We start from the raw sequence: 16,091 nt of genomic DNA, 5'->3' as shown, positions 1-16,091 counted from the left end.
TAAAATTATGTCTATTTCTCTGCTCCTTGGCTAGCAATGCTACTGCTGCAAGGGAATTCTGTGAGGAGCATGAGTGCCCTGCCAGCTGGAAAGATGCAAATAGCGAGAACTGCTGTGTCCACCATGCCAACATTCACTCCTGTCCTTTGGCCTTCATGGTTAGTATAAGGGTATGACTTCATGTGCTCTGTTTGTGGTATTGGATGAAACACTATCGCAATAACTTTTGTAAAAACTTTTTGCAATGACTTTTGTGAGGCCTTTTTGTTATTACAATTAGACCAAATCTATAGTTTACTGAAAAAATTGTGAGAATTTGTCAGTTTCAGAAAGTTTTGCACTTGATTCTGAAGCTGCAAAGCAAATAGCTGTATTTTTGTACAAGATGGTATTCAGAAGTACTCATTATTCTTAATGTGTCTAGTTACATCTCTTCAAGTTTACTTGACTCAAATCTCTTTACAGTCAGTAGAGAAAGAAAGATAGGTCATTTCATTCTAAAACAAGTAGGATTAATTGTCAGCTGCAAGTATCACTATCTCTCTGCATCTTATAGAGGGAACCTGAATGATTTGCCTGAATTACTAAAATTGACTGGTGTGAGTCACACTGTCTGTGACTTGTAGAATAGAAGCCTGTATACACAGGTGCTAAGATGAACTGATTTTTCTATATTAGATTAGAATAAAAAAAAAAGGAATGTAAATACACAATTACAAATTTCCTTTTCTTTTCCTTCCTTTTTCTTTTTTTTCTTTTTCTTTTTCTTTCTTTCTTTTTCTTTTTCTTTTTCTTTTTCTTTTTCTTTTTCTTTTTCTTTTTCTTTTTCTTTTTCTTTTTCTTTTTCTTTCTTTTTATTTTTCTTTTTCTTTTTATTTTTCTTTTTTTTTCTTTTTCTTTCTTTTTCTTTTTCTTTTTCTCCCTTTTCTTTTTTCCCCTTTTCTTTTTTCCCCTCTTCCTCTTCCTCTTCCTCTTCCTCTTCCTCTGCCTCTTCCTCTTCCTTTTCCTTTTCCTTTTCCTTTTCCTTTTCCTTTTCCTTTTCCTTTTCCTCTGAGGAAAGCCTTACCCAGAAAAATAACCTTCATGCAGTTGCCCAGTTTTTCAAGTTGATCTCCCCTGTGGCAACTTTACACATTCTTCATGATCAAACACAAACATAGCCTTACATGTCTTGTGGCTATTTCATGCACCATTCTGTGTGAAGGCTTAATGCCTCCTAAGAACTCTAGTTTACTTCATGGCTGCCCTCTTTGTATGGAGCTGTTTTATTAATGACTCCCGGAGGACCTTAGCTGATACCAGGACTTTTATTTGACAGAGGAATCCCTGCTGGAACCATCACATCAAAGCTTTTGGCTAGAACCATACTGAAGAACTTAAACATCTGCCTATTATTTCTTACTTTCACAATTCTGCTTGATATTACTGTGTGTGAAACATAAAAGCACGTATCCAACATGCATCATCTGGCTTCCTTGTAATATTGCAAATATTGCAGTTCATTCTTAGAAGTCTAAACTAGTTGGCTGTCATACAGCAAGAAGGCCAGATAAGTGTCATTGTGTAAGACTAAACATACATTTCAAAGTGAGTGTTTTCCGTTGTTCCAGAAGGGGGTTGTATGGATGTTTTTTTGTTTTGTTTGTTTGCTTTTTTTGTGTGTGTGTGAGGGTGTTTTTTTTTTTTTTAATGTTGTGACCTTTAAAGCATTTTTTTTTGGTTTGCATGAACTGTTTCTTTGGATTAAGTCTGTGCTTTACACTGCATTGAAAGAAGTTCCTGAGGAAATATCTGGGGTTAGTAGAAACCTTAAGTCTTTTGAAACATCAAAACAATGCACGATCTCCAAATGGCCAAAATAAGCCTAAATGGTTGCAATTGCCGAGAAGTTTGCTTTTTCAGAGCTTTAGTGCGAAATGCTTTGCAAACAGACATTGACACATAACAGATCCCTTCCTGATTTGTTAAAGACAAAAGCCCTGTCATACTAAAAGTCAAGCTGCAATAAAATACCTTTAGAAAAAATATAAAATATGGGATATGATTCTGTTTCTGGTTCTAGTGCAGCAAAACCTGAAAAAAAATATATTAGCTGCATGGAATTACTGGAGCTAAAATATGGGACCAGGTTTTGGTTCATGTATTTTAAACAATATTGCGATTTTGTGAGATTTTGACTTAATTTAAGCACATTTCTCTCTTACTTTTATTTTATCACAAAACAATGTTGTTTGTACTTTGGCATTTTAATAGAATTTGTTATTTTCTGAAAAAGAATACAAGACATTTTACGAAGGTAAAAAAGGAAGACCTAGCATTTTCATTGTGTCATCATTTAGTGACATAACCAATCTGTCTGATAAAGGGTAGAGGAGGAATATGTGGTCCGTGGATTCCCGATGATGGCCAGATATTTACTCACACTTTATCTACAGCTGGCAAAATGAGCCAAAGAAACTGGACTGCCAAGGTAAGGTATATTTGTTGTATACAACAAATGGTTTGCTCTTTGTAAAGCTTACTTGCTAGTAGTTTGATACAGTTCATGTGTATGTTCCCTGTCTTGTTAACTGATGTCAGTATTATATATGTAAGCAGTGCATATGGCTGAGTATCACCAATTCAAAACTGATTCGATTGGAAGCAATAGCTTTTCATACTGCTACTCCTTATGTAGTTAGTGGAAATAATGGGGATGGGAAAGAAGAAAATAGCCTAACCTTTTTGTTTAAGGCCTGTACTAACAAAATACTGCGCTACTGACTAGACTGTGTTACAGGTTAGCATGACCTCTAGGGGTTTCTACCAAGCAGAAGTAACAGGGAAGCAAATGTGACAGGGATGCATAGGCTGAAAGCCTTGCCTGATTGAAAGAACAATCACCAGTGAGAGGAATCAGACCTGGCTTTCCAACATGGCTTGCCTCTCCTGCTACAGTTTGTTTTGCCAACCAAGCACCCCTGACCTTCCTGATTCTGAAAAAAAATGCACATGTTCTTTTGGAAGACACCATAATTGGATCATTCTTGTTAAACTGACTTACTGTATGCACATGAAGTTTTGATCCTTGCAGCTTTGTTCACTTATTTGGCAGGTTGTTTTGGTTCATGTGGGTGTGACCTCTCTCATCGCACACATCAGAGTTGGGAGAATGCAAGTTGCTCTGGAAGCAAAAACCACAGTCCTTCCTGCAGTAGGTATGATATAGAGTGAAGACGTGAGGGAATTGCTTATTAAATGCAAATGCTTTTATAATTCATGTATGGATACCAAGAGCAAGAGTGACTCCTACCCTTCCTTACAATTATATATAAACAAAGATCTTCCTAAAATTCTTCTAATGCTGAAAATCTAAAAAATTGTTTGAGCTTCTTCTTACCTGTGAAAGAAGCTAGAATAGTAGGAAGCCATTCTTGCCAAACATGTAAAGTCAAATATCATGACCAATGGGTTCAGTTGACAGAGATATGAAAATATTCTTCCAGCCAGTACGTTGTGAAGATGTGGACATTCTTAATCTGAGGGGGAACAGATTAGCCTTAAGCATGTTGGAAAGGTAGAAACCCGGCTTGGTTCTGTTGTTCACATTAAAATCCAGTTGCTCCCAAAGGCATCAGACTTCTATGCAACTTAGTATAACAATATGCAGGGAAGCAGAAATAATAGTAACAATTCTCTTAGCAAAGCAAAATATAAAAGTGGGTATTATTTAGTAAATTAAACACACAAGTTGAAGAAGAATATTGGTTAAACAGAAACGTCATCAAAGTTTTCTTGTTAGCTACTCTTCTGGAAGTTTATATTCCTCAATGTTATTAAAATCAAAAACAAACACAAAAACAAACAAACAGAACCAAAGAAACTGCAGAGTGGATGAAAACAGTGGATTTTGTTTTGCTGAGGATTTTTTTTTTAAATATTTTGTAGTGACAGAATAATATCTTGAGCTTGTCTCAGGAGGCTGAAGTGAAGAACTGTATTAGTTCAGGCACAGAGGTAAAATTGAAACAGCACTCGGAACATGGGAGAAGGAGTTTTGTCCTCTAGGGCTTTTGTTTTAAATCACAGCTGATGCTGCTGATAATTTTCTTAAGACCTTGGAGGAAAAGAAATCCTTGAAGCATGGGTAGCAAGGTTTCAATCTGAAGTACCCATAGTCTGCTGGTTCTGAGAAAGAATCACCTACTTCTGGAGGTCTCAAGGGCTGACTTATGTGCAAAAAACTCAAAAGACAATGTCTGCCTTGAGGAACTTCTTGTCTCAGAAAAACAAGCAAACAAACAAATCAGATGGACAATGAGAAACAGAGTAGTAATTAAATTATTTATACACACAAAAAAGTCAAAGATTCTCATGTCATTAACAATTTGATCTGATCAAAGAGATCCTACATCACTTTGAAAACCAAAATAATAAACTCAGCTGCTGTAGTACTATCTCTGGAATCTTCAAAATGTATTCTTTCTGGTACTCTGAGGTTACCTCAGGAACCAAGTGTTTAAATCTGAATTCAACCATGTTGATGGATGAAACTGCTATAAAATATCCTGATATGGGTTTCCTTTTCTAATCAGTTTGTGGAGATGGCTTTTGTGAGGAAGAAGAAGGCTGCTCTATCTGTCCAGCAGATTGTGGGGAATGCCCGCTATCAGCTGATGCTAGGATAGCAATCGCCTTACCAGTAGGTTTAGTCTGCACTGCCTTCATTATGACAGTCCTGGTAAGTAAGCTTTCTCTCCTCTTTTATTTCTTCTCTCTTACTCCCATTATTTCACTGATTTGAATGAGTGTTCTCTTAGGAGAGGTATAGATTTTCTTCCGCATCCTGAACCTGCATGCTAGAAAATAAACCATTTTTGGCTTCTTTATGAGGGGAGGATAATTGTTCTAGGAAATTTCTTCCCCTAAGAGAAAAGACTAAAGAGGAATGTAACAGAGGGATATATAATGGTGAAGGAAGAAGCAGTAATTATTAACAGTCTTTCACAACATTGGAAGGAGGGATTGCCAGTGAAGTGAGAGTGCTTTTCACTCAGAATAAAATTATATTATGATAACTGCTCCAGAACCCTGTGGAGACAAGAAGTATAAATGAATTCAAAAACAAATCAGATAAATTCATAAAGGCATCAGGTCCACCATAGGTCATTAAGTCTAAGAGTTCAAATACAACATGTAATAGAGCACCTTCAACTATATTTTTAACGTACTGATAGCTAGACGTTCAAAAGGAATAAGGAGATCTATCTTTTTCTCTTTTTTTTTTTTTAATTCAGTTATTTTCTTAGTGTAACTGAACTAGTTTGGTTCAGTTGAAAGTGATTCATTTTGCTTAAAATTTATCAATTTTAACAGAATTATGATGGAAAAAAAAGAATAATGAGAGAGTAGTATATGAATATAGGAGAAGTACTTTTGCATCCCTTTGAGTGGAATAAAGAGATGACAGCAAATTATTATGACTTACTGATTCACAGTGAAGAGGATCTGTATTCCTCATGTATTCACACCTTGAAAAAAAATCTGAATTTCAAAACAAAGACATAGCAGGTGAATATGTGCAGTGGTAGAGTCATTATGGTGGCTTTGTAATTACAAAATCATTTATTTGGGGTCTGGCCTATAGATCCTGTAAATCAATAGACTCTTGTTTTGTCTGTTTTCATTGCATGCTGCATTTGCACTGAGCATCTGAGGTAGTTGAATGTGCTGAAAAGGAATGGGAGGAGAAGGAAGCCTCAATAGCAATTTACTTTTTTTTTTCTGTTTTGTTCCTTTGTTTGGCTTTGCAAGTTAGGAACTGAAGCACTTCTGAAAAACAAGCCTTAATCTCCCTGTGTCTCTGTTTCTTATTTGAGCATTTGTAATCCACATGGACACTGTGACAATGTGCTTATAGGAACTGTCCTATAAAACAATATGCTCTGATAGAAATGTGTGGTTGAACAGATGAGAAGTTCAGACAGTTTTAGACAACTTGCATTGTACAAAGGGAAAATGGAGTCTGACCTTGCATAGATTTATCTAAATCAAAAGTTACTTTATATAGCAAAAGTTACCTATTATTTTTGCTATTTTTCTGTAGGGTTTGAGTGTGTTTTTTTGGGGGGAGGGGATTTTTATTTTTATTTCTTTGCTATATACTTATTCATTCTGCTAACTTCTGTAATAGCTTTTTTTTTTTTAATTATTGAGGTGATGAATAAACAATATAGGAAAGATCTTTTTAACCAATTCAGTTATTAATATCACATAAGAACCACCTGGGAATCTAATATCTTCTTCAATCATTCAAGCAAAGGAGAGGATTCCTTTGATCTAAGTGTCTGTAGCAAGCATAGTGGTCACTTCTAGCTGATGTATCTTTGTTCAGTCATACCTTTACAAGATAAAATGTAGATATCTTTTCTCAGAAACCCTTTGAAATAAATGGGATAACTTCATTTTTATTTAATGAACTCAATAGCAGTCATAAATTTCTGCCAAAATATGGGCACAGTCTCCACACCATGTTTCTTGAGTATTATCTAGACTTTTGCTACCCGTTTCAGTGAATTCATAATTTCTAATGTTCAATTCTACAGTATATAAAATGGAATAGTGATGGTGAAATGTGGCGTTGGTTTGCTATTTTGCTACTGATTGCATGTATTGCATGTATGCAGCTGTGTAATTTAATCTGCTGCTCATCTTTTGAAAGTACTTTTTACACTTTTTATATCTGTTTTGCAAATGCAGTAAATCAGCTATTTATAAGACCTATGTCTTCTTTAAGAAATAGCCGATTATTAGTATTCTCTATGTAATATTCTTTATGCTAGAGTATTTGACATAACATGGTCTTATTTGTTGGTGAGGGTGTAATTTTGTTACAGGGTATAACATGTACTGATGCTTTTCTTGAGGCTGCGCACTAGAGTATTTTTGCCATGCGTTTAGGCAGCACAGAAGTTTTCCATGGCATGAGGTGATGTACACAACTCATTTGACATCCCGTCTGAGATCTAAATGCACTGCATAAGATGTATTGACAATAATGGAAAGAGTTTATAGCCAATGCAAAATATTACATGTCATTAGGTTCCGGAGTATGGAATACGCTGTTTCAAATATGTTAGATTCTGTTTTCCTCTGGGAATATTAGTTCTAATGTTACTCGTATGATGTATATTGTATGCTTAAACATCATAATTTTGGGGGATACTTATAAATTTTCATATAAAAAAAAATAAATCTCTGGATGAATTCTTTCAAAATCAGTAGAGCTACATCTGGAATGAATGTTATTTATTTTTGTAGTGGTTTCAATATCAGAAACAAAAGTTGTTTTGGGATGAGAGCTGGATTATAGACTTCAAATGCATCAAACAAGGTCAGTAACTTGTCATTTTGTTATTATTATCAGTTTCATTAATAATTTTAAGAAATAATCTAAATTATAATTACATCATGTTTTAATGGTCTTGCAAAAGATGTACAAATTTGTGAAAGACATATCCAAAGATTCGTTCCTGTAAGTTCTCTGAGCTGATTACTGGCATTTTTCTTTACTGAAACCTTAGTTATCTAAGCTATTTTAGTTTCTTTGTTATTTATGGTGATTTGTCAATTTAAAAAGACAGATTTATCCCAAAATAAACAGATAACCTCTGGACTTGGATAAAATAAATTATACTTGCTTCAGTGGATACATGGATTTGTATAATTAGCCTCACTAGTTTGCTCTGTATTAGCACAAATCAAATGAAAGATCTTCATTTTTCTCAGTGAATACTGAGAACTCTGGCACATTTGTTGCAAAAAGTAATTCATTGAGACCTGAGGTGGTTTGTTTTGTTTTGTTTTTCATTTTACCTTCAGGATATAAAATAAATTTTAAATTTGTTGTAACTAAGCATGTTAAGAATAAAATTAGATGTTGTTTATCTTTTAGTATGCTGCACTTAAAATAAATATAGATTATACAATTCACTTTGCTGTTCAGTGCTTTAGCACTGAGAAGGAGAGCAGTGCCTAGACCCTCAGAGAGAAGGAAAGCAGTGCCTAGACCCTCAGAAGAGGTAAATCTGTAGTTTGCTGAAGTTGGTAGGTCTGTATATACTGTCTTGTTTTCTGTCTCTACAGGGAATTGCTAGAAAGATATCAGCTTTAGCTGTGTTATGTCATCATGCTGCTAGTAGAAATATCAAAACATTATTGCACTAATGTAGTAGAGATACCTTCAGCCTTGGACTTGAACATTAATTTCTGTGTAGTTTTAATATGATATCTTTGTTGCAGTCAAGAACAGACTTTGGCTTAGAAATTAATTTGAGTACATAAAATGAATTTCAATACAATTTTGTAAAAATGGAAGTAGAACTTTCAAGGACAAGTGTCTTTCGATACATAAAAAAGGAACATGAGTAGATTTCCAGCTGTTAGTCAATTATAAGAGGTCATAAACACCACAAAGGAGGAGAAACAATAGAAAGAAACTAAGGGAAATGAGAGACATGATTAAAAAATAGTGCTTGGCAATTAATTTTAAAAATCCAAGATGAAAAACTTTTTTTTTTTTTTAATTGGGGAATAATCTGCAAAACAACAATATTCACAGAATCATAGAATCACAGAATCATCTAGGTTGGAAGAGACCTCCAAGATCATCTAGTCCAACCTATGACCTAACACTAACAATTCCTCCACTAAACCATATCACTAAGCTCTACATCTAAACATCTTTTTAATACCTCCTTGTTTAAGACCTAGTTAGGAAAATAACTAACAACTTAGAGTAATGAGCACTGATAATGTGAAGAGTCTTTGAAATAGACGGTATATCTCCTCCAAACAGAGTTACCCAGCCATAGCCACAGTGGCCTGAAATGTACAGTTATTTAGATGGAAATACATCAGCAGTGTTGCAGACAGGGTATGTAGCCTGTGCTGTGAAAAATTACTCCTCTTAAGGTCCATTGCACCTATATATATATTATCAGAGTTATCTCAGGGATCTCTAATATATTTTTAAGTGGAATGCCATAGAAAGACTCCAAATGTCAATGCAGTTTTGAACTGCATGTGGATAAAACTGTGGTGTGGGAACATGACAGTCCTGATGCTGAACTTCCTCAGCAGCACTCTATTGCATGCTGATGATACCAGGGAGAGTTGGGAGATTTTGTCAATGCTGAGAGTAATTGGCCAGACCTGGTGGAGATGGTGAAATGATATGTAATTCATTAAATCTTCTTTGAAATACATTTTGTTACCTTGAGCTGGTCAACAGATTTAAAAAAAAAAATAAAGAAGATGTTGAGATTACTGATTTTTTCATCTAACTGTATTATTGCTCTTCACTGACTTCCTTCTGGTGTCAGAATCACTTCCCACACCCCTGTACTTTACAGTCCTCTAGGAGCTCCAAATAGACTTGTTAAAATCTGGCACAGAGCTTGCTCTGCTTCCCTGGGTTCTGTCCTCTCCATCTCCATAACAGCAAGGGCTGATAGCACTGAAAGCAGAGAAACTTGCATAGAATCCTGAGGTTTGGTTGGAAAGATCTCTGGCAGTGCATCACCTCTGGAGGTGTTTTGACTTTTTATGCAGTAGTCACATTCTGAAAAAAAATGGTTTTCTGTCTTACACATTAACAAGACCAGTTCTGCATGCAAATATTTGGAAATTTCCTTATATTTGTCTGCCTCTGGAGTCTCTACCTTGGTAATAATATTCATCTTCAGCTGCCTTTACTAATCCCACTTCTCATTTAGATTCCATAGCAGGGGCAGCAACAGGAAGCGTGATGAGTGCTCCCCCAGCACCTAGTGAATCCAATACCAGCTCTATCACTGCTCTGAGCTCCTGCACAGCAGCTGCTAATGCGTCCAAGAAACAGTACTTCACCCAGACTGGGAGATAGTAAGTCAACATATTACTCATTTTCTGCAATATTTATTATCCTATTGTTTCACCACACTTTCTGGTTCATGCAACTTTGCTGTCAACAGGTATTCCAAAAAGCTTGTGCTTCTCTTGTTACGTGAAATCCAGAAAGCTAATATCATCATTTGACCTCTGTACTGCTTACTGGCTGTAGAAAGTGTAACTTGATGGGTTTTGTTTTTATTATCATTTCTCCTTTTCTTTTTTGGACTTGTTATGTGGGTATGACTGCATAATGTGTCTTGCACATTAATGAATGATGTTAATGAATGATGGCTACTGTTAAAATATATTTGGAATCAAGGTTTTGATGCAGCCCTTTTTCTAAAATGGAGGTAGAGCACAGCTAGGTTATATGAACTGAAGTTTGTCAGTGCATTTATATGGTGGGTATCAGTTAAGTTCCTGCATACATCTGCAGTGGATTCTTATAAGGGAAAATTGTTTTGCTACCTGTCAAGCTCAGATGCTTCATTGTGGAGAATGCTTCATCCCATGAGAGCAGAAGGATGTTAAATATCAATGGTGGATCTCCAAAACAGTAGACAGAGAAATAAAGGATAGCAGGGTTATTACTCTGACATTTCCTTTGCTGCTACTCTATCATCCAGCTGCCTAGATTCTAATACTCTCATGTTTCAAATGGCATACACAGATCAAGGATGCTTGAGTATAAGCACTAATGCCTCCCTTATCATGGAAGCAGAACCTTGTCATGCACTCAGACTCAGATTCACACCTGCATATGGACATGCTCAAATTCCCTGCTTCATCTCTAGACATATGAAGCTGCCCACTCTGGAAAAAATATCCAGTCCATTTTCCTAGCCTTATGAAGTTATGAAGTTGGCCTAAAACTCTCTGAACAGCATTTCATTCTGTTTCAGTGATGGTAGAACAGTGGCCATAAAGAAAATAATGAAGAAGGCATTCACCCTGACCAAATCCATACGTAAGGAAGTAAAGCAAGTAAGGTAAGAAGGGAAAGCTGAGAACCATATGCTATTTGATTTTTATACTAGTTCTTCAGAGGTTACAATCTGTCCAAAGGTTACTATAAATTCATATTCTTCTTTCCTTCAAACTTTGCTTTGATACTAGATCAAAATCTCCTTAGGACTGTTTTACTTTTCTTTATATATTTCAATACAAAGCATTTGGCTTTCCCATTACTGTGCAAAAACTAGGAGGGACATCCACGAAAATTGTTCATGTGCTGTGTTTTATGTTAATTTTTACAGGGAACTTGACCATCCCAATCTCTGCAAATTCATTGGTGGTTGTATAGAAGTGCCCAATGTTGCCATAGTGACAGAATACTGCCCCAAAGGCAGCCTAAGTGATGTTCTGCTCAATGAAGACATCCCATTGAACTGGGGATTCAGGTAAAAATAAATAAATAAACAAACAAATAAATTGAAAACCTAAAAGATACAAACTATGCTGATAGATGCTATGTGCTGTTTGGGACAATATTCTAATTGTAAACGAAGTACTTGGAGAGATATACCTACACTGTAATGTGGTGAGAATAAAGAAAAAAGAGCGAATTCAAATATCTAGCCTAACATGTCTTCTGGATTTTTGAGCAATCATACGTTGAGTGCTGGTCATGCTAAGCCAATGACTTTTCGACCCACCCCTGTTTATTCTGCAAAACTGTTCTCAAGCCCCCTTTTCCATTCATCCTTTTCCCAAATATCTTGGGTATCTGCAATTAATTAAAAAGCACTGTAAAGGCACGTAAGTGAAATGATTAACATACCTCCAAATGCTTTATTTTATTTACCGATACAGAAAATGAGCACAGCATCCTAACGAAACTTCCACAAAGGCACTTCTATCATTTTTTTGAGAATAATCTTTATGGCATGCTCTTTATACTTCTGCCTATTGTTTGCCTTCAGCAAAGAAAAAGAGGATAAGGGAGGAAGCCCTCCAAAAAAGTGAGAAAGTTAATAAAAATGTGTTTCTTTTGTAAACATTTGAAAAGAAGTTGCAAGAATACAAACATACTGGGAAGTTCTAGAAGTTCTAGAGTAAACTGAACTGTCTTAATAAAGGCTGAAGGCCGTGAATCCAGACAATTGAGAGTTGAGGGCTTTCAGCCACCCACTTCAAGTGTTCTGAAAACAGGCATGCAGTGACAGATTTCAGAGCTGTTTCAGTCATGAGGAGCCTTTCATGAGGAGCCTTTTGGTCAGCTTCAGTAGGCTTTGTATCCACTCTTGAGTGAAGATCTGGCTTAGTGGAAATGCTAGCTCATTGGGTTTTGTCTTTCAGGTTTTCTTTTGCTACTGACATTGCCCAAGGAATGGCCTATCTTCACCACCACAAAATGTATCATGGACGGTTGAAGTCTAATAACTGTGTGATAGATGACAGATGGGTTTGTAAAATTGCAGGTAAAGAGAAGATAAATGAAATTTCAAAACTGTCCAGATAACCTACTAACGCATGTAGATTTCACACTGAACACTGTTCACAAGCACATTCATGATGATGTGAAGTTTTGGTGGAAGTGCTGACTTTAACAGCCTTCACTAAAAGTTCCCTGTGCTGATGCAAACTTCATGTTACATTACCATGTCAAGTCTCTCCTGTGACGTGTTACTGATGCACACATCAGATCCCTTAAATGTTGGAGTCTATCAACATCAGTCTGAGCAGAAACTCTGTCTCATTCTCAGTTTTGATGCAGAGAGAAAACCTTAACCATGGACTTCACTGTGAAGATATGGAATAACGCTGATTGGTGAACAAAAGATAGTTTATGGAGAGAAGCAGACTCGACACAGAGCTTTGCAGTCCTGTAAACAAAGCTGAATTTTATTCTCCCACATATGGAGCTTCAGATCTGTCCTGCTCCTGGTACAGGAGGGCAGTCTATGGGGGCACAAAAACCAGGGGAGAATGTGTTTTATTCTGCAGCTGCCAAAGGGAATGGAAGCAATGTTCATCTCTCCTACTCACTTCCCAAACTAGTTATTACACTCTATAACCTGCAGCTATCTTAAAAACAACAGCAACTGATTTAACTTTCAAAGGTTCATCCTAAGAGTACAGTCCCTACACAAGGCCATGGCTGCTTCTCTACCTCTGTTATTATCCTTCTGCCTGCAGGAATATTTGCTTTGCTCCTTTCCTGAGGAAAAACATAAAAAATGGAGATAGCTAGACTACATCAACTGCATCATATTAGCACTGCTTCTCTGAATTAGATGAGGTCCCTGTGAGATTGTTGAGAAGTTAACTGGTAACACTGTAGAGAATTTGAATACTCTTGGCTTATTCAGATTTCATAATGCAAAACAAACCTCACAAATAACTGATACGGTGACTAATAGAAAAACTCCAATAAGCACCAATATAAAGAATGAAGTTTTAGGACCATCTTAATTAGAGGTCACTCCATAAAAGAGACAGAGATCTTCATCCTGCCCACCCTACACTCAGCAGACAGCTGAGTCTAAGAAAACAGATGTCAGTTTTTTTTTTTCTCCTCTACAATGCAGTCAGATGTTGAGAGCCTCTTCTGTGTTAAGCTGAAAGTGTAGCTGCTCACGTTTATCTGCCTTTGTTCTCAAGCTAGTGGTGTGAAAGTAAAGCTCACCATCTGATTTCTAGTAGCTTTAGTCTGTCTAACTTGTAATTACTCTAACAACCTGCCACAGATGAGGATTGGGGGATGAGTAGAACAGAAATCTACATTTGCATACTAAGTCTTGCACTGAAGGGAGCCCACTGTGTCTGAATGTAGTTTTGTGAAATCAGAATAATTCCGCTTGGAAGGGGCCATTTAGTTTAACTGTCCTACTCAAAAGGCTGTTAAACAATCTCATCCAAATATTTGCTGTCCAGATCTTACATTTGTTTTAGAGACAAAAGGCCACCAGGCACACATCATTTTTAGATAGAGATGAGTATTTCAAAGAGGGAAAAATAATTCCTTTGTCAAGTTGTGTCACTATATACCAATTCATGTGTGTTCAGAGAAATGCTGAACAGTTTTATTTCTTGTTTTCTTCCATGTAAGATTATGGTTTGCAGTCATACAGAAGAGAAGATTCTCCTGAAGGGTCGAGCTCATACCAGCAGCATTTTATACAGGTTTACGTAGCTCCTGAAATCCATTCCCTTTCAGACTTTGAACCCAATTCTATGACAGACGTCTACAGGTAATTTCCTGTTTCTGTCACTTAATAATCCCATCTCAAGTCAAATATTCTTTCATCACTATTAGTCTCAGTGTAATTCTGTGGTCATTCCAGGGGTACGTTTGATTGCATTTTAAAAAGGATTTTCAGTAATGGCAATATTAAAAAGAGTTAATGGCATCAATTTTTCAGGAGTCATAACATATTTATGCATTCCATCATTCTATAATTTGTGTAAACACATAGTTTTGCTGCATGCACACAGTGACAATGTTTTGTTTGCAGAGAACAATTAGAGTTAGGAAGAGGAATGAATGTACAAGTGAATTAGTCAATCCCTCTCCTTCTGAAAATCTTCGTGGGAGATCATTGCAATCACTTATTTGGCTATCGAGTTTTGCCTTGCCAGTGGTGGAAGGCTAAACCTGTCAGCCAAACAAGCTATTGCAAAGTGATCTCCTATAAAGCAGATCCAACCACTTTTCAGATAAAAAGGATTACTGTTGAAATTTCAGAGAATAGTAATCTAATAAAAAAGGTATCGTACTGCGTTTAAAAAAAAATCATCAATATTTTTTCCTTTTCCCACATATTTTCTCTATTAAGCATCAATGTGTTCTTGGTGTCTTCCAATGTGTCTTCTTTCAATGTGTTCTTCCTCTGTGCTTATTTCCAGTAGTTAGGTAAAACCAGTTCAAAGGAGAAGTTGTAGGACAGATGGGACTACAAGATTTTTGTTCCCCCCCCCTCCCCCCCCCTTTTTTTCCCTTTTCCCAGTACAGCAGATTGGCAAATCTGCAAAATCTGGCAAATTTAGTAGCTAGCAGAACATAAACTACTGGAATTCAAATAAAGATTGAAATGCAGATTGAGTAGACAAGGGCATAGTTATTAGCACTGTTTATTAACAACATTTACCAAAGGGTAGATATTACCGTCTTTTATCAAAAAGTCTGAGTCCTACACTGGGCCACAATAAATGCTTATGGCCTTAAGTGACTGTTGCAGGGCTTTTACTGAAAATTTAGTTCTAGAAACAGAAAATGTTGTTTAAATCTTTCTTTTTTTTTTTTTTCAATTAGGATACATTAAAAATTATGTAGTGTGAAGATGTGATTTTGTATATAAACACAAGATTTACTGGATTCATGTATGTTATTCCCTGGTGTGCATATACAATAATGATACCTGCTAGGACATTATTATTTTAATCTATTCTATCAGGTCAGATTGTGTAAATAAGAATTTGAGGTCTCTGTAGGTTTTTTTTTTTTTTTTAAATCTATGGGTGGTCCAAATATGCCATTTGAATTTGCTTCAAAAAAGCAGTTTGTCACTATGTTAATATATTTGGTTATTGTCGTTCTGTCCTGTGGAGGTCCTTACTTTTCAGTATTGACTGGTCTTCGAAAGTACTGTGCTCCAACTAAGCAGTAATTTTAAAGTCATCTTACGCATTGCAATTTATCATTGCTCCACATTCAGAAAGCATTCTATTTTCCAGGAACTGTTATTTCCTTGCAGCTTGCCTGGTTTACTCTTTGCCCATATTCAGATTAGATGACATTACTTGACTTCGCAGACAACCTGGCCTCCGGAAACCATTTCTTGCCAAGAACTCCTCTTAAAATAGTGTTAACAGCTGATTTTCTCATATCATTGATGAATACACAATGAACTTTTGACAGGTTTAGTGAATGCTTTCTGAACCTATCTTGCTGTCAGTTCTTGTGTCTGAAAAATCCAGGTCTCTTTTTGCTGTACTGCAGATAATTCTTGCTTGGTAAAAAAAAAAAAAAGACAAGAGATGAAATATAAAGTCAGGGAAGAAAGACGAAGAAAAAGAGACTGAAGAAAAAGTATTCTCTAGTATTAACAGGTTTTTCTATTTAACTGAGGTAGTCTTCAAACTCTGCGTTTTATCACAGTTTGTGTTCATTGATACGAGCAAGTGGTAAGCCTTCCTGATAAATGTGTGGTATCACCAACCAGGAAGTAGTGACCTAG

The 16,091-nt window shown here is 36.1% G+C and overlaps 1 protein-coding gene across 1 annotated transcript in view; it reads left to right on the top strand.

Annotated features, from left to right (window-relative positions):
- The window catches only part of LOC118257031 (atrial natriuretic peptide receptor 1-like), a 34,780-nt gene that overhangs the window by 7,310 nt on the left and 11,379 nt on the right, over positions 1-16,091 (top strand). Inside the window, exons 4-13 of the mRNA XM_050716545.1 lie at positions 35-158; positions 2,366-2,470; positions 3,095-3,197; positions 4,575-4,720; positions 7,300-7,372; positions 9,756-9,903; positions 10,815-10,901; positions 11,169-11,312; positions 12,211-12,332; positions 13,964-14,105. Of these exons, the coding sequence (XP_050572502.1) occupies positions 35-158; positions 2,366-2,470; positions 3,095-3,197; positions 4,575-4,720; positions 7,300-7,372; positions 9,756-9,903; positions 10,815-10,901; positions 11,169-11,312; positions 12,211-12,332; positions 13,964-14,105 (1,194 nt within the window). The remainder of the gene's footprint in view (positions 1-34; positions 159-2,365; positions 2,471-3,094; positions 3,198-4,574; positions 4,721-7,299; positions 7,373-9,755; positions 9,904-10,814; positions 10,902-11,168; positions 11,313-12,210; positions 12,333-13,963; positions 14,106-16,091) is intronic.

This window comes from Cygnus atratus, chromosome Z, assembly GCF_013377495.2.
Source record: "Cygnus atratus isolate AKBS03 ecotype Queensland, Australia chromosome Z, CAtr_DNAZoo_HiC_assembly, whole genome shotgun sequence".
NCBI classification, from domain to species: domain Eukaryota; kingdom Metazoa; phylum Chordata; class Aves; order Anseriformes; family Anatidae; genus Cygnus; species Cygnus atratus.
This window is presented reverse-complemented; position numbering and strand designations above follow the sequence as displayed.